We start from the raw sequence: 18522 nt of genomic DNA on the forward strand, positions 1-18522 counted from the left end.
ACAAAACAGAGGCACTGAAATGGAAAAATCAAAGTCTTGTACAGTCTCAGTACACATATTAAGAAAATGTCTACATCAGATATCAAGGCATGAGATGAACTCCTTTCATCCCCCACTACCCTAGATCTTTTGATCTGTCACTTATCCCAGATAAAAACAAATTACAGCACCTACAGTAGATGATGTTGGAGATGTACACTTCTTCTTTAAAGGCATTCTTTCCACACTAATGTTTCTGTTCACTTTAACTCATATATCATTGCAAGTGTGTGCCAAGTGACACTCCATCTCACTGCTACCCTGGACTAAGCTATTATGGACAATGGATGAGAGGGTATTATGTATTTTTAGGTAATTTATTTCTTGGGGGTGTAATATCCTTTCTGTATTTATTCAGTTTTATTCTCCACTGTGTTTTCAAGTAAGTTTGCCCATTTTTGTTACATCTTAGGTTTCTCACATGGCCCCTTCAAGAAGGCATAGACGTTTCAGGAACACCTGACCACTCACCTGTCCCGTTTAATCAACACACCCTCAGTTCATCTTTATTTTAGGATGCTCTAGTCATTCACTCTCTGCTCAGTATTTTGGAAGTTCACTTCTGGTGCTCGGCGTTCATCGTTTGTCTTGTTACTCCCGGTTTTCGGCTTGTTTTCTCTTTGACCTCGTTTTCTTGAGTACGTTTTCCTGCTTGCCGTTTTGCTCTCACTTTTACTGGCTTTCGGACTCTTGGACTTACTGACCCTTGGCTTCCGACTTTGGACAGTGTTGTGTTTTCCCTTTGGCTTTTGAAATCTCGGACTGGCTTTTGATTCACGGCTTTAAATACGGCACCCTACTACTCTGCACAGGATCTCTCTAGACTCATCCGGCAATGGTCATTCTGTGCTCTTCAAATTTAAAATGAACATCCCTGCATTTTTTCCCAATTTTCCCACAATACTCCAAACACTGCATAAATACCAGTCTTGTGGAAGAGATGTCTGCATTATGTCGTATGCCGTACATAGAAGTCTATCATCCTGATACAACTGTGCTTGCATCTATTACTTTCTATGCTTAGGGATGGGTTGACTTATCTCAAAAGGCTTTGTATTTGAATGCAGCACGGCTCTGCAAACCAGGAAGCTTGATTAAAGGAAATAACATTTCATGCTCATTTGCTTCCCCTATACTGGCTATCTGCTTTCAGACACAATCTTGAATGTCTCCTTCTTCCCAATGAAAAATGGACAAATCTTCACAAAAGGAAAGCATGAAAGATATACTGCTTGCAACACATTACTAAAAAGCAATGCAGAATATATTATATATTTCAGACATTGCATATAATTAATATCCTAAGCCAGTTCAACAGACTTAATATTCTAAATGCATTCTAATGCAGCAATAAAAATCTTTAAAGTTTAGTAAAATGTAACTGACCCTTCAAAAAATATTCAACAATAAATCAAAGAGGGATGGGCATGGTGACATAGTGGTCATCATTGCTATCTCACAGCGCTGGGGCCCTGGGTTCAATTTCCTGGCTGCTATCTGCTTGGAGTTTATATGCTGTCCCCATAATCACTTGGGTTTTCACCTAGTACTCTGGTTTCCTCCCTCCAAAGACATACTAGTAGGTTAATTGGCTTCTAGGTGGTGCTGGTGTGTGTATGTATCGCAATCCTTCCGTCAAAGGAGATGCCCACTTGTCTTATGATTTCTAGTAAAGACTGGGGGTTGAGGAGGCCCCTGCAGGTCATGGAGCAATACTCCGGAACCTCGGGGTCAGAGGTCAACCACCAGAAGAACAAACTGAAGTTCTTTGGATCTTGGTAGGACAGGAAGAACCAGAAGGTCACCAGCTCTGCACGGAGCCCCACAAAATACTGGGGGTTTCGTTCCAGAGCCAGGACAACGAGACCATCAACTGGACCGAGAGGATTACCAGGGTGAACGCAAAGCTGGATCTGTGGAAAACATGGTCGCTGTCCCTCACGAGGAAAGTGATGGTGTTGAAAGCAGACATCCTGCTGGCTTTGGTTTACCTGGCAGTGGTGTACCCGTTGCCGGCCAGACTCAGATTAGCGCTGCAAGGGATGGTCTTCAAGTTCGTCTGGGGAGGCAGGTACAAGTATGTCACAAGGAACCAGATGTGCCAGCCAGTCGAGGAAGGGGGTAGAGATGTACCACATTTCGCCCTGAAACTTGATTGCATCTTCTATGGCAACCTCTGTCGGGCGCTGCGGGAGCCCATCAGCCACAAGTATCAGTACTTTGTCAGGCTGTGGTTCTCCATCCCAACAAGGCACTTGGTCCAGTGGACAAACACTGGGCCCAAAGCAGAGAGGCGACTGGAGTTCTACACCCACGCTGTCAAGTGGAGCAGGAGGCACGAGGCCACGAGACAGCCAGAGCTCTGCACCAACCACAGAGCCCTGTACAAGGAGGCAAGGGGACAACTGGTCGCCGACGAAAGGCTGCGGGTTCCCAGACGCAGCCAATGGAACTAGAAAACAAGCTGATGGACCTTAACTGGATGGAAAGTGCACCAGAGGCTCGCAACCAGAGAGGTCCTTTACAGACACTCACTCACCAGGAATCCGCATTGCCCCCGGGACACATGTTTCGTCGAGGACTCTCAGGGGCACTTGTTCTGGAGCTGCCCCTTCGCCAAAGCAGTGTGGGGCAGAAGGGACAACACTATGCAACTCCTGGGACTACTGGGGCTAGGGCTGGCACCAACCGGATTGGACAAGGGGACGTAGTTCCTACTGTGGCTGCTGCTGTCCCTCACAAAACAAGGAATGTGGAGCGTGAGGAACACTCTCACCCAGCACGAAGCAGAGTGGGGAGCGAGGGAGCTGGATGAGAGGATACTTGCGGACGTTGCCAAATGGGGCTTCCCCACGGCAAGGGAGTGCTGGAAAGGACTTTGGGCCCTGTACAGGGACTAAAGAACAAAAGCAATTGGTAGGGCTTGGAGGCACTCTTTAATTGCGCAATGGATACAAATTTACAATTTAATGGATTGGTAATGGATAATCACTGCCCTTTGGAAAGTTTTATTGCATGTAAAGTTCATACCTGGTTAGAATGTTTACTAATTTTGTGAGAATGTTTTATTGTGAGATGTTGTTTTTGGAAATAAAGTATAATTTGATAGAAAAAAAGACTGTTCTTCAATTTAGTACTTTTACCTTTTTTCATGCTAATACTTAACATTGTATATACAGATGACATGTTGGTATACGAAAAAACATCTTTCAGTCTTCACCTTATTTACTGTACCACCTATTTCAATGAACTGTTTCACATTTTTCTGCAGCAGAGAGAGACAGCTTACTTCTGACAGTGCCACTGCTCAAACACTTCATCTTGCTTGGACTTGATATTTACTTTTCTTTACTTGCAATTATATGTGCATACACCATCATTCTTCACATAAACAACTTTAATTTATTTTTTAAACAGATAAACACTGACACTGACCTGTACAGGAGTACACATTTCCCCAGTTCTCTCCAAGCGTGTATCCCAGTGATAAAAATGAATATGCTTCTTCATCTGAATTATCTAGTACTTCTATTCTTCCCCATTTATACTAACAGAGTAAGTTGTAGAATTCATACAGAAAAGGGACATAATCATGTACTTTACTCTAAAGTATGACAGGTCTGCAAGAGGAATAGCTTTGCCAAACATGGAGTTTGGAGTGCAATTATTCATTTATAGGCCTCACCCTAAGCAATAGTACTATCTGGAACAGAGACTTGTATGTCACAGATGAAGCCATTTATTGAGACAATATTAAGAATTATGTAAATTAAGCCTCCAAAAATCCTAAACTTTGAAAGATAATGTCAAATTTTTTCATGAAGTAAATCAGAACCACATAAATAGTATTGTTTGAAGCTAGTTGTGTACACTTAGAGTCTGGGGAACATTGTAGGAATCTTTAACTTACTTTAATCTGGGCCTCTCAAAGAGTATCAGAAACAGATATGTTTGGCTGGTCTGACAGCAACTAAAATCTTGCTTGGGTTGCATTAAATGCCTCCACAATCCAATTGAGGCTAATATCACTGGCTCCTGATTACATGAGATAATCTTGACACTATTTATCTGGAATGTCTTGACTTCTAAATTAATGGCTCTAGAAAACAATTGAGGCTCAAAGTGCTGCTGCTAACTCATGGAGCACTACATTGTTACATGAAGGTTTCATCATACTGTATAACAGGGCTTTTTAGGTAGAAATCTGCAAGAGTACCACTGACTGGGATGGGGGAAAGGGTATTTTCTTGTTTTCACATAATCTCGTTTAAAAAATATAATTTAATCACAAAAAGGGAAAACATGTATGATATCCATTTGCCCACTTCTGATCAACTATTATGTTTTTTATATGTGCCAGTCTCTTCTTCCAAAACTTAAGTCTACAGTAAATCTGAGAGATTCACATTTTAAAATACCTAAACTGAGCTCATCTCTTTTTTTGCTGAACTATTTTAAATGTCCATCCATCCAATTGTAACCCCTTATCCAATACACTGTTGCGGGGAAGCCTGATCCTGGAAACATTGGATCCAAGGAATGATACACCTTGGAAGGGACAAACATCGCAGGGCTCACAAACTCACTCCCACTCTCACACCAGGGCCACTTTTCCCAGAAGCCAGTTAACCTACCAGTATGTTTTTGGACTGTGGAAGGAAACTGAACCACCTGGAGAAACCCACAAAAACATGGGGAGAACATACAAACTCCATGCAAATAGCACCCAAGGAATTTAACCCATAGCCCCAGCACCAGGGCCTGTATGTTAAATGTTGCAAAACTTAAAAAGCACATCTCAGAGAAAAAAATATTTTTAGAATATACGTATGTATATGTAAGGTACATATGCTCTCTGTTTACGTTTTAAAGTAAATTTGAAGTGTATAATAAAAGATGTTCAGTGAATGATAGACACAAAATTACATCCGTCCCAGAAGATTTTGATGGATAACCTCAGGAATTCCTTTTCATCTGCAGAAGGTATGCCCCTGCCATGAAGAATTGGCATTGTAATGGACAGAATTCCAACACATCAGCACGAGAGATTTAGGAATGGCCATGCACCAGAAAGAAGATTTATAATTCAACTATAATTCAATGCATTGAAAGGATAAGTGAATGAGCCTTCTACAGGAGTCTGTTTCATTTTAAGTTACTTCCCCTTGACGAATTGGGTTGAATTAGCACCTGGACACATGAGTCAAGTAAACTGCCAAGAATTCCCAAAAGGAAACAGAATTAATGTGACTTCCATCAACAGACCTTTTAACTACTATCATTACAACACTAACCTGTTTGTAGTTGTTCAATTTATTACACTATCTTTAGATATATTGTTTGTTTCTATAACAATACTGTGAAAGAAAAATGTAAAACTTCATGTCCATCATAAAAGCCTGTCAGAAAATCAGAAAAAAACCCTGAAGATTGTTTTAGACCCTCATTTTATTTTCAATTTTCATCTCTGTTAACGTTCAGATTGCACAAATTCAATATGAAAACCTCCTAAAATAAAACAGCTTTTATATAATATCCTTGCATACTTCGGACCTAATTCTCCTTGAAGTAAAATACTGCACTGTCGGGTTTCTACGTTATGAAACAGGTACATACTGTAGCTGGTATGCTAAGAGGTAACCCAAAACTCAAGTTCCTGCTACTTTACACCCCTTTTCATCCATTTGTATTGCTTTAGGTCAGCAAACCATCAGAACTGACAGGGACATAATATCCCCAATTGAAATGTGCGTGCAGAGCTTGAGAAAACTGAGATTGTAGTGAGCTCACCAATTGCAGCAATAGGTATGGAATTAAATTTTAGCAGTCAACTATTTAGCAAATGTTCTTGAAGCTGATCTTGTTTTTGAGTGAATAAAAGAAAGAAAAATATCCTGAACGCCCACAAACTGATGCTAAAGAGTTAAATGGTTGCCAAGCTGAAGGACCACTCCAGGCACAATTACTTCTGCATCACGGGTCTGCTTTGCAGGACTGGATAGTGAAAAGGAACACACCATTTATGGAAACACCTCTTCTGGATGTCCAACAAGTCCCAAGTGTTTTACAAATTTCTCAACTACCTCCCTTGGAAACAAGGCAGGTAATCCCAGGCTGCTCCCTTGCCTGAAGGATCTGTGCAGCATTTTTACACAGACTGTACTTCAGCAGCTGCCCAACACTTTGGTGAAATTAAGAAATCTCTCAGGGAAGGTGGTACGCAGTATTTCCTGTCGTATCTAACTATGGTCAAAATCTTCCATGCTGGAACACACCAACAGTTTCTACAGTACGTACCTTGGCACAAGAGACAGAGATCATCAGATCTGAATGACTTGCTTTGTCAAATTGTGTGGAATTAATATTTTATCTTTATTTTTCAAGCATCCCAATATGCTTTGCAGCATTCCTTTCAACATTGTTTTGTGGCTTTTCCACAGCATTCCCTTGCTGAGTCAGACTTTGGTTACATGGAGGGGTGTCAGATCATTTTTAATGTACTGTACAATGGTTGTTTCTTTTGGGAATAGAGACCTCATTCACTTTGCCTTTTTCTGCATTTACTGTTTCATCAAAGAAGATGCTTCATCCCTTGAATTTATAGATGTTTGGTTTTTCCTACAAGACATTTCTTTAAGGAGCACCTGGTGCATTCAGAACTGTTTTAGTGGTTTAGAATAAGCTTTTTTTTATAATGATTAACATCTCTGAGTTCCGATTTAGGGTCCCCTCTTCTTCACTAGCTATGTTTTTCTATGACAGGCTACTTAAAAACCCTCAGCAGCTCTTACTATTTGGAACAGGGTCTCGTATTGTATGTTACAAAGACATTTCCTGGAACAGCACACATTCAGCTAACATTAATACAAAACATTGTATGATTTACCTGGGTTTTCCTCATGGAATGTACCTGACCCCTTGCAGACAACTCATTCTTTCTACATGCTTTGCCCAGGGGGAGTTGTGGGCACCCTTTTACACATTTCAGGAATATCCAGATGTAGTTAAATTTGGGAATTAGACTTTAGACTTTGTCCACTAGTCTAAAGTTGTTTTGTGCTATCTGAAAATACTTTTGCAACGGAAACAGATCTGGTTGACATATACTGATGAAAAAAAAGAAAGGCAACATTTTCTGGAATGGGAATACAATAGCTATAGCTTATGTACTTTCACAAAAAGTTGTCAATTTGTTTTAAGCCCTCTGACCAGCAATACAGCTTGTGCAGTTAGGCATTGCAACTTACCAGTCACACGAAAACTCGTTAGGTGCACTTTTACCCAACAAGGTCAATGCCCGATTTACCCAATGTCTGATCAGGTCACCATTAAAAAGGCCTTAATTCAAAGCTTAGGCCACTACAAGAAAAAGGCCACTCCCTTGCTTCTGGTGACATCTGAGGCATTATGGAATTATGGAATTATTATTGGAATCTATAATGCCTCGAATGTAACCAGAAGCAAGGGAGAGGGCTATTGGCATGCTGCAGACAGGCATGTCATGTCCCAGCGTTGCCAGACACTATGGAGTAAGCCACTCCACTGTGTCCCGACTGCAGAGAAGTTTTCAGCAAACCGGCAGGACAGATAACAGTCCAAGATCTGTATCACCCTCGAGTGACCACACCAGAGCAGGACCGACACATCAGACTGGTCCATCTGAGAGATCGTTTCAGATCTGCCACCCGCACTGCTGCTGAATCTGCTGGCAGACACAATGCCCGCATCAGTGACAGGACAGTGAGGCTCCATGCTGCTGGCCTTAGAGCAAGGCGACCTGTCAGAGGCCCTCTGCTAACAGCTCCTACATGTCACAACCGACTCGCTTAGGCCAGACAGAGGCTGCAATGGACTCGTCAGCAGTGGCGTCGGGTCCTCTTCACGGATGAGTCACTCTTCAGCCTGTTCCACACAGAAGGGAGGGCCAGAGTGTGGAGGAGGAGGTGTTGTGTTTCTTTTTTCCATCAATATATTTTGCCACAGCTAAAAAGGTGTTAGGGCTGTGCTGGGATCATTGGATCCTCTCCTACCTTTCTTATCTTTGTATTATTTGTATAGAGCTCTCTCACTCTACGGCTTGGACCCATGGTGCTGAAGAGGGGGGTGGGGGGTGGGGATAGGCTGTGCTCAGAGTGGTGCAGCTGACAGGTGAATCAGTATCTGTATAATAACCATTTCCAGTGGTGGAAATCTGGAGGGTGTGCAGTATGTTGTGTTATCCTGTTTTGTTCCAATTTTATACTCTTCACATAACTTTGATGTTAATAAAAACCAGTTTACAAAATGCAAGTTTCCATTTTATCATGGTGAAGTAATACATAATTTGAAGGCTATTTGAAGGGTAAAAATGGACTAAACCTATGGAGAACAGTGAGATATATACTTCACAAACCTAATAAATATACAGTACTGTTAGTTTCAAGGCGCAAGATACACAAGCTTCAGCATGATATGCCAAGTTGTTATGAAACTGGAATGCCTTTTAAGTCTTATCACCTGACAGATGATCAAATTCTGCCATCTGTAAGGTTACCGCCAAGATTAGATCATAGTCTGATTCTCAGTGAGAACTACTCTTAATGAAAGTAACAAAGCTACTTAACGGACTAAGTTCAACTACTAAAACATCACTGTATTAAAAATGTATTTTTAGACAATCACCTATATTTCCTGAAAAAAACTACATTAGCGTCCAATCCTCACATTATTAATCTGTAACAAAAATGTAATTTACCACTCAAACCCAAAAATGTGTTTTATACAAAACAAACACTAAAAATGGCCTTTAATGCTGCATGTAGACATATATAATGAAATAAAAGAGAACATCAGAAAGACCTGCATTTTTAAGTGTATAATGTTCAATTTAATCATACCCTGGTAATCTGCATTTTGGAAATTCCTGCATTTTATACATTTTGAGAAGATGCTTTTTGTAAGCTTTTAGCAGGTTCTTTAACTTCTCATGGGAGATATTCTGCTCCATGCAGAAGCTCTCCAGCTCCTAGATTTTTTCATAAGCCAATTAGTTAAAAAATATAACAACATAACTGATACCAAAACAAGGGGAGCTGATTTTGACTTAACCTAATGACTGCTGAGTGTTGTACCTGATCAAAACCTCATAGACTTCATAGGCGACACTGTCTAACAGTCTGATATCTGGTTTAACTAATTTTGGTCCTGCAATTTCACAATTTAGCCTATAAAGGATTTATGATTTTTTCATGGTTGTCTTCACCAGTTTTCATACCCAATGAATAAATGCATTTACTACACAATCACAAGCACAATGTTTAGAATTGTTCAACTTAAATACTGTATAAATCATTCAGAACTCAAGAGGGAAATTATTTTAGCTAAATTGTGATCTACTGAAGAATCAATGAGAAGTGCTGTTTACTTTTTAAAGGGAGGCAACTTTCAGTTTAAGAGACTATACTGCAGCATCACAACCATAAAAAGCGAGTAAATGTCATAGTAAATGTAAAAACAGGGATTTTTAGGGATTCTGTAAAATCTCTGGTTCCCATAATTCATGTAATGTACCTTAGGAAAATAACAACACACCCCAGCAAACATCAGTACTATTCATTTTAGGTTTTAGCAAATTGCAGACGATATACAGTACAGATTTAACTCAAACAACTGATCATAAAAGTACTGTTTGTTGCCTTAAATAAGAGCAGACATATTCAGATAAGAAAACATGAAAGGAGTTTTACATTGTTTTCCACAAAAATGAAGGTGGTTTCCAATACGTTATGGAGTGACCCACAGTTTAGCACTTTAGTAAACTTTGAGGTTTTAGGGCTTATTTGCAGAGTTGACTGTACAGGTCTGCTCAGGACTATTCTGCAAAGGAAAGAATGACTTAAACAAACACTAGCTCCCAGCCTAGAAATGTTCATACCAGTAAATTATTTTTAAATCACCGGGTCATTCACCTTTGGACTTCACAGTCTACACTAGGTCGTATTATAAGGATGATTTGAAAGCATTTTGTCACATTATCGTATACTATGACGAATACCAAAGGGTTATGGTCATGAGTTCAAAAGGCCCATTGCAGGGCATGCACAGACATGCACACACTCACACCAGGGCCATTTTTTTCCAGAAGACAATTAACCTATCAGTATGTTTTTGAACTGTGGGAGGAAACCGGAGCACCAGGAAGAAACCCATATGGAGAGAACATACAGTACAAATTCCATGCAGATAGCCTCCCAGGTCCACAGTTGAACCCAGGACCCCAGCAAAGCGAGGCAACAATGCTAACTGCTGTGCCACTGTGTCACCCATCTTACATCTATTTTTTTCTTTATTCGTTGTCAGCCTATTGAAATTTTCACAGCATACATTTTCAATTTAATTCTCACTCACAAGGAACATCTCATGCCAATGTGCTATCTCATGCTGCGAGAGAATACCATTCTCCAAACCCTGAGGCAACTAAGATGCTTGTTTTGGCATCTGTGTGTATTTCTCGTAATTTGGTGTGACACATAACTGTCATGCAAATGCCACACAAAACAATAGACTTCTTATCGAGCATTATAACATAAAATTTCAAATGATACAAAATCACCCTGACCTTACAATAGTATTAATATCCTGGGCTGCCTGCTTCATCACATTCTGGAGGTTTTTAAGAATTACTGTACAAAAAGCCCTGAAAGGTTGCTCAAATCAGTTTCACTCGGTAACATCACATTTAACATGCTGTCCGATGCATGTTAACTCACCCACCTCCAAACAAAAATTATTCAATATGCCAGGTAATCCATTAGTATAAATAACATTTATACTGACAGAGCAAACACACCTTAATTATTATCTACTTTTTATATATAGATATTTGGCACAAAGGGTTATAATGTTGTTCAAGCAGTCTTGACAGTGTGGTTTAACATCTTGCTTTAGATATACAGCAGAGAACCATGGATATTTTAAGTCATTAATACTGACAAGTGCCATCTATTGAATGTTTCAAGGAAATGTTCAAATAATTTACCAGCTGGGTTGCTTCACTCTTTAATAGCAAGACAGTGCTCTCAGTAAAGCAGCTGACAACTCCTGGGTGACAGGTGACCTAATCAATCTCAGTCACTGAAGTATTAGTTTGTGTGACTGGGGGTAGGCCTGAAGTCAGCCAGAGACATACAACTGCTCTGTGAGGACCTGTATAAATAGCAGTGAATACATTTAACTTAGCCAGCATGCAGCCTAGTGCAGGGGTTTCCCGAGACTGGTCATCAGCAGCCCAATTACATCATCCATTTGCTGTAATTAATCTCATAATTGCGCTACCCCGTCCTCAAGTGAATTTCTAATGTTTTTTTTAGTTTTAAAAAGGTTAGGATTTAATGAGCTAACTGCAGCTAAGGCCTCCCCTTTAAAAAGCCCAACCTCCCCTTAAGAAAGGGACTACAGTCCGAATTTTTCAGACCGTCTATGAAATCTCGGTAACAAAATAAATTAATTGATTGAATAGAAAATTTTTACTAATCGTGAACTTTCTGAAAGTACTGTATGGTTGCCATTGTTGTCGCAAACCACTCGTCTTGCAACAGATGAGGTATGAGAGAGTTCGGAAAAATTGCAACGTGATGCGGCCCTTCCTGCTCACTAGTGACTAATGATTAAAGTAATGCTATGTATGAGCGAATAAGTATGAGTTGTGCAGCAGAAATTTTACCGCAGAAATGTTCTAATATTCCAATGTAGTGTTGGTCAACAAAACCGTCTCGAAGGTGAGAGCAATATTTCTATTGGATTAAAAGAGCTGTATTAAGAAGCCTGCTTGTTTATATGTAAAAAGGTCGCTTCATTTCACAACAAAAGTGGATGTTTTGTTGCCCCATTCTGAATATGGCACTGCTCATACCATGCTTTTGTCTGTTTTGTCATGTAAATCAGAGGTTCTACAAATTACTGTGTACATTTTACTTTCATTGTGTTTTGCACACATTCATTCATCAATGCTGATTCTTACTAACCCCGAAATATAAAAATAATGATATTCTTGGGGATTTGCTGCTCTTTGAAATATGTCTCCTTGTCATTTGAAAAGTAAAAATAAAAACTTTTAAATATAAGTTTTCAAAGCAAAAAAAAAGTCTGCCTATTCTACAAAACTGCTATAGAATAATATGGTAACAAATTACCTTCTCTGTGTTTATTATAAAATTAGAATATCAATAGGCTAATTTAACTGGCTTTAGGGTTGTGACAACTGGTTGAACTTCCCAATTCAAACTGTGTTTGCTTTAAATAATGCCATGAACTATCACATTTATTATTTTGACTGAAATTGTAATATAAAACAGTGATGAAAATGTAACAGACCTGATCAAAGCAGACAAATTATTTCAGACTATTTCCCTGCCTTTGGAAAACTGAATCATGAAATAATATTTTAACATACCTTGAATCATCAATACTGCTGAAAGGAGTGCTAGCTGGGCAGCCTCAGTCATCCTTGTAAATCTAAAACCATAAAAGAAGAAATCAAGGCAAAAATAAATGCAGTTCAACAGTTTCAAAAGCTGTCAACTAAAGAGGTCAATGAGCATTGAAATAAATTTAGCCCTGGCTGTCCACGAATTTAATTTTCTTTCATGGAAATATTTTTTCAGTACAGAGTATGGTAGATGTGTGCAAGTATGTTACAACTGAACAAAAGATATGCTCCTGCTGAAATATTGTAACTGCTACAGCACCAGTCCCTACCATGTCAAAAAGCAAGGTTCTTCCAGGAGCAGAATATTAAGAAAATTATGAGTTAAGGTACTGTAGGATACAAGTGAGAGAAAGTCATTTAGTCAATTTAGATTGTACTATAGTAAACCTGTTTTGGTTTTTAAGTTGTTGCAAAATGATTCTGGAAAATACCCATTGAGCTCCAGCTGTGATAATTCTTTTAAAATGAAAACATGGGATGGAATCTTAATCTCTTATGGTATAAAGCCTAGTAATTCGAATTACATATTACAAAGCACCATCGCAACCACTTAAATGAGGGTAAATCTGAAAGCACATTGGTTGTTCAACAATAAAAAAAAACTTTTTTATTTTTAAATAAACAAGAAAAGGTAAGAGGGTAGAGAGGCAGACTCTGCTGTGACTGGTCCCAAGCAATGTACTGGTTTCACTGAGGAAAAAAAATATATTTGTATATCTTGTGATGTTTTTTTTAATGTTTAGCAGTTATTTAGTATTTTTTCATTTGCCCTTTTACCTTTTACCTTAAAGCAGAGAGCCACAGCAGCCCTGGTTCCTGCTCTGTTTGAGTGTTAGCTGAACTAGTGACAGGAACAGTAGTCTGTCTGCACCAGGGACTCAAACCCAAAATCCATCTGTTATGTGTCCAAAGGCTTACCCACTATTTTTACTGTAATATACAATAGATTGACCACTGACGTTCTAAACGACGCACAAACTGTGGATGTATCTCAAAACTAGCGTCTGGTCACACATAACTGGGAACAGATTACTCTGGAAGCTCTTTCACTGTTAGATATCACCAGGTAATACTTAGCCATTGGACATACAGTATGTTGTCATATACTGATAATTCTAGGTGCAAAAGAAAATGAAAGTCACCATCTAAATCCCATCCGTCCTGTCCAGGTTGGGACTCAAAAAATCAAAGTACTGTGGGTACGACCAAAGTTTTGTTACCTCTGCCAAAATGAAGATTTCAGTGTCCATTACTAGTGCATCCAAATACTGTAGAATCGCGATTACCCAACCTTCCCTTATCCGACATAGCCAATCACATAGCTAATCACCATAGTGCACAATATATGCTGTAAACTATGCGTGCGCGTGCATTATATTTTGCCCAATCTGACGCTGCTCCGTCTCTCCGTGTGTAACGTACTGCTGTTGATGTACTGTAGCTTCGCTTGCGGATTTCACGCCCTCGTGATGATTATTTTTCCGATTGTATTTTCCCTTAATATAATCTTACAACAATGAAGACGATGAGGATGACGATGGTGGGTCAGCACTGGGACTAGACAAACCTGGAAGAATCAGGCACAGCGAAGGGGTCAAGGCCGTCGAAGCGGCACTAGCTTACGTTGAACAACGAGATGAGGCAACTGCTGCCGATGTCAAGTTACTGAGACGCTGGCGAGACCTTGCAGCAAGGAAGAGAAGCACATCTGGGAAACAGATTCCAATCGCTCATTTTTTAAAATAATAACTAACAATAGTTCTGTACTCTGTTATTTTAGTATTATAGTAGATTCATTAACCAGAATTCATACTTATACTGCGTGTCCATTAATCTATGATCTGTCTTCTCAGGTTCCACATTATCCGACATACATCAGACCCGTTGAGGCTGGATAATCGCGAATCTACTGTAAATGATTGATAATTTCCCCACCCTATTTTCCTGTAAACAACAGCTGAGCTTACTCACTGTCCAATATTCTAACAACGAACACCCCCAAATCTAGTTAAACTATTCAGTTTTCACACAATGCTTCTGTGCCTGGGGTAAAAACTGAGCATGAGTGTCAGCATTAGGCTCTGCACAAAGCCAGGCTTCCAGATGATGTGGTGTTGGACTGTCCTCTGGTTTGTGCACGGAGTTGTGTTGGGGTCACTAATAACAATAATCACTGCAAGGCTTTCTCTACCTCTTTCAGTCACTTTATTAGACATACATTTACAAGCTGAACAGAAAGACAAGATTTTGGCACTTTATGCCTGGCAAAGTATTCCATCCCAGTGTGTGTAAAATGTCTTACGAAAGAATGTCAGAGATGTAATGTAAACCCTTGTAACTAAAGTAATGGGAATGAAAACACCTGTGTATAGTAGTGGGAGACCAGTCTGTAAATACGGCATATTTTCACAGTAATGTCCCTGCTTCAAAGGCCAGACTTGGGAGTCAAATTAAGTGGATGCCGACAGTGAATTTCCCACATCCCAGAAAAATACTTTTCCTCTACTTCATCAAACCACCCACTTACTCCTCCACCAAAACCATTTTAAACTGCAAAACAATGTGTAGAAAAAATACTTTGAAGGAACAATAAATATTTTCACCACCCACATTATGCATTTATTATCCTTTAATTAGGAGTTTCAGCACTGACGCAAGTGGAAAAAAAAAACATAACCAAACATCACATCTTAGTGTAGAACTGAAAGTCAGAGAAATAACAGAATAATGAAATTTATTAACCTTGGTCACATAAAATCAAAGGGGTCATAATTAGAAGGCCAGCTTGGATATGGTGAAATATTCACATTGGAATTTGACTCGAGACCTAATTGAGAGAACATGTTGAGCAGATGTGAAATTAATAGATGTGCATATGACCTTAATTCCACTAAATTTAAGAACAACAAAAGGCCATATTTAGCTTAACTGCATAATGATTCTTTCATTTTTTAACTTCAAACTAATTTAAATATGTTGGATAATTATTAAAGCACTGACAAAAATGCATTCATTATCATTATAGTTCCAAGCCCAAGTATTCTAGCTTGGACTTACTGTATACGATACCTTCTTACAGTCAACAAAAGCACAAAACAGAACCCCAGTAAGCTTTCTAAATAAAACTGGGCTTTGGCAAATGATTCTGATATCCTTCTCCTCACTGGCTACTGGTACTGTATACAGTACGCATGTGTTGGATCTAGTCCAGGTTTGAATATCTACAGTAGATGCAAGTGCAATTGATCTCACACCAGGTGTCTACCACACAATTATTTGCTCAGTGAAATGGATTACCTGTTAAAATGTTTCTTTTCATAAAACCATTATCAGAAAGCTTCTTATTCCTGGTAAGGTTTGTTAAAGCTTGTTTCAAGAATGCATAAATGTTCCACAAATTGAACCACATTGAAGATATAAAATGGCTTATTAATCTAGTAATGATTTATTTAAAAAAATGTTTTGGGTACGTTAAATATAGGACAAACACACTGTTTCCCTACAAAGCCTTCTCAAAACGAAAGAAACAGTATTGTTCCTTGCTTCAATAATATCAGAACTTTAGGAAAAGGTTCCTTAGAGTGTTTGGGCTTTGATAAATCTGGACTGAGAACAGCTTTCCCAATTTTGGGAAAAAGTGAAATGCTCTCCTGATAATGACATGAAAAATAAATTAAACATTAAAATGTGCGTTTGGTAATATTCTTTTTTTTATAGTCTGACACACATTTAATCATTAAATATGTATTAATGCCTATTGTAGTATATGCAATTCAGAGAGGGTCTTATCAGACAGCGAGGAATGCTGAAGTTCCGTAGTGAACATACTATAGACCTAAGTATTTAAGACCTCTGGTGCAGTTCAAAGAGTAAAAGGTAGCAATCACTGTATAAGTGAATGAAAAGAATTTCCTTTTTTGTATTACACTAATTGATCAGCACTCCAGCTGTTTATTTCTTCAAGCATGCTTCAGAAATCTGTCTTACTCGTTTCTATTTGGCTTTGTAACACCTTAATTTCCCAAGACTATTACATAGCAATGTATAGATCTTTTTTGCAGGAATTCTCTTAATTTAACAATACTTCTAAGTTAGAAACAAGCTTTTAGCTATATATCTGAGTAGTCTCCACTCCTAAGGAAGTTTAAATAATTAAGTAACTCTATGTCAACTAATCTATCATTTCAATGGATCACCACTAAATACATAGTGATGAACTGCTCCTAAGGAGCATTTTCCTGATCTTGAGTCTATATTCAATTCTAAAATGTTTTATGCTGTAATCCAGCACTGTTATGATACTTTTCTGAAGCAAAAAACTGACTTGTAATTAATCACTTGCATTCAACTCTGGCAAGTGTATTCTCATAATGTTGCATGCAGTGTAGATATATTATTTAGATGTTTTTGTTTCTGCTTCAGTATTAGCAAACTTGTACAAATGTGGAACTCTAAGGCAATTGCAAAAGGCTCACGTTAGTCACTTAAAATCACAATTTTAAGGTATCTAAAAACACCTTAAACTAAATCAGGTTTCACCTTTTTAAGAGAGGAAGTATTTGTGGAAAACAAAACCAACTGGCCTTTGAATAAACATCTTGAGGCACTTGACAGAATTCTTGGACAAAAATGTGTTTAGAAGCCTCAACTTCAACACCTTGTGATAACCATCTTGACTGTCAAATCCTCATATGACCGCTGAACCATTCAAAGGCGTGAGGTGGGGTGTGAATGGGGGGAAAAACAAAAGAAAACAGATAAATGAGAATATTTCAGAAACCTTCAAACACGGGAGTATAAACAAAGCAACTATTGCACAGATTGTGATTGGGAATTCAACCTCTATTAGTTTAAACTCTGACTCTGACACCTCCACTCACTGATGAAAGGTAAAGGTCACCTACTGAGACTACATTGACCCTTATCTATACACTGATGAAGAAAAATTCTGTGTTGGACACGGCTATATCTGACTGATGAAATACTGCCTTCCTCTTTGTGGAGCCCGTTGCAATTAAAGGTTCTAAATCTTTGGTGAACAACAATAGTACATGTACCTGTATAATTTGTATGTTTTGTTATTTTGAACACAACAACCTGCCAGGATATTCCATTCAGAAAATTTAGTGCTTACTCACTTTTAACTTGTGAGTTTAGATCTCCCACTAAACAGCTCATTCTAAAGAGACACATTTGTATTTTGGATAGCTTCCCATAAATAATATCACTCCAAGTGCAAGGGTCTCGGATTTTGTTTTCAATCTAAGCAGCTCTTACGCTTAAACTTTATGTGAACAATCAATAGTAGTCACCACGCATAAATTGGACTCCTGTAACTATGGTCAGACCAGTGCAAACTGCCTGCAAAAAAGCTGTACTCAAGAAGCAGCTATTTGTTTATAGGACAATGATGTTTGTGCCTTGCTGCATCCCTAGTAATGACCTGAATACTTACATGGCAAAGGATTTACTGACAAGGTTGACTGAGGAAATACACAAGAAGAGTTTACATGGCTCAAATTCCTTATTTTAACAGCATGTGTCTGTGAATAGGCAAACGGTCATTGGCTCTTGCTATTTTCCATTCAATAACATTGAGACCTGAGCTTATCTCTAGATGTAAAGTTTCTTAATTTAATAACCAAAATATATATTATTGAGGAAGTTTTCAGAGTACTTCACAGTGAATTTAAATGGTTTCTAGAAAGTAATACATCTTTATAAAGAACTGTGTGTTTTGTGATATTGTGAATGTCTGTACAATGTGGTACAGTACAATGCAGTGTGTCACAAAACAATCAAGGGGTTTTATAAATCATCGGCTGTCACCCAATTAAATTGATAGGACTTAAAGTTAAAGAATTCCATGAACTCGCAAGGAATTTGTCTTTGCGTTTTTTTCTAGTTGTTTAATAAATGTTAATCCAATAAAAACCATAATTACTCACAAAAAAAGACAAAACATGATTTTGACTGGCAGTATAAAAGTTGTGTTCATTGGCAATACTAGAAGGAAG

General features: G+C 38.6%; 1 protein-coding gene across 2 annotated transcripts in view; it reads right to left on the reverse strand.

Annotated features, from left to right (window-relative positions):
• The window catches only part of vwa2 (von Willebrand factor A domain containing 2), a 43981-nt gene that overhangs the window by 23053 nt on the left and 2406 nt on the right, over window positions 1-18522 (reverse strand). The window contains exons 2-3 of one of the 2 annotated variants that reach the window (XM_088635734.1): window positions 14073-14213; window positions 12470-12531 (exon numbers count right to left, since the gene is read on the reverse strand). In XM_088635734.1, the coding sequence (XP_088491860.1) occupies window positions 12470-12521 (52 nt within the window). In that variant the 5' untranslated portion in view covers window positions 12522-12531; window positions 14073-14213. The remainder of the gene's footprint in view (window positions 1-12469; window positions 12532-14072; window positions 14214-18522) is intronic. The other variant, XM_088635733.1, reaches the window with a different exon arrangement.

The sequence above is a fragment of the Lepisosteus platostomus genome, chromosome 6 (assembly GCF_059453375.1).
Source record: "Lepisosteus platostomus isolate fLepPlt1 chromosome 6, fLepPlt1.hap1, whole genome shotgun sequence".
NCBI lineage: Eukaryota > Metazoa > Chordata > Actinopteri > Semionotiformes > Lepisosteidae > Lepisosteus > Lepisosteus platostomus.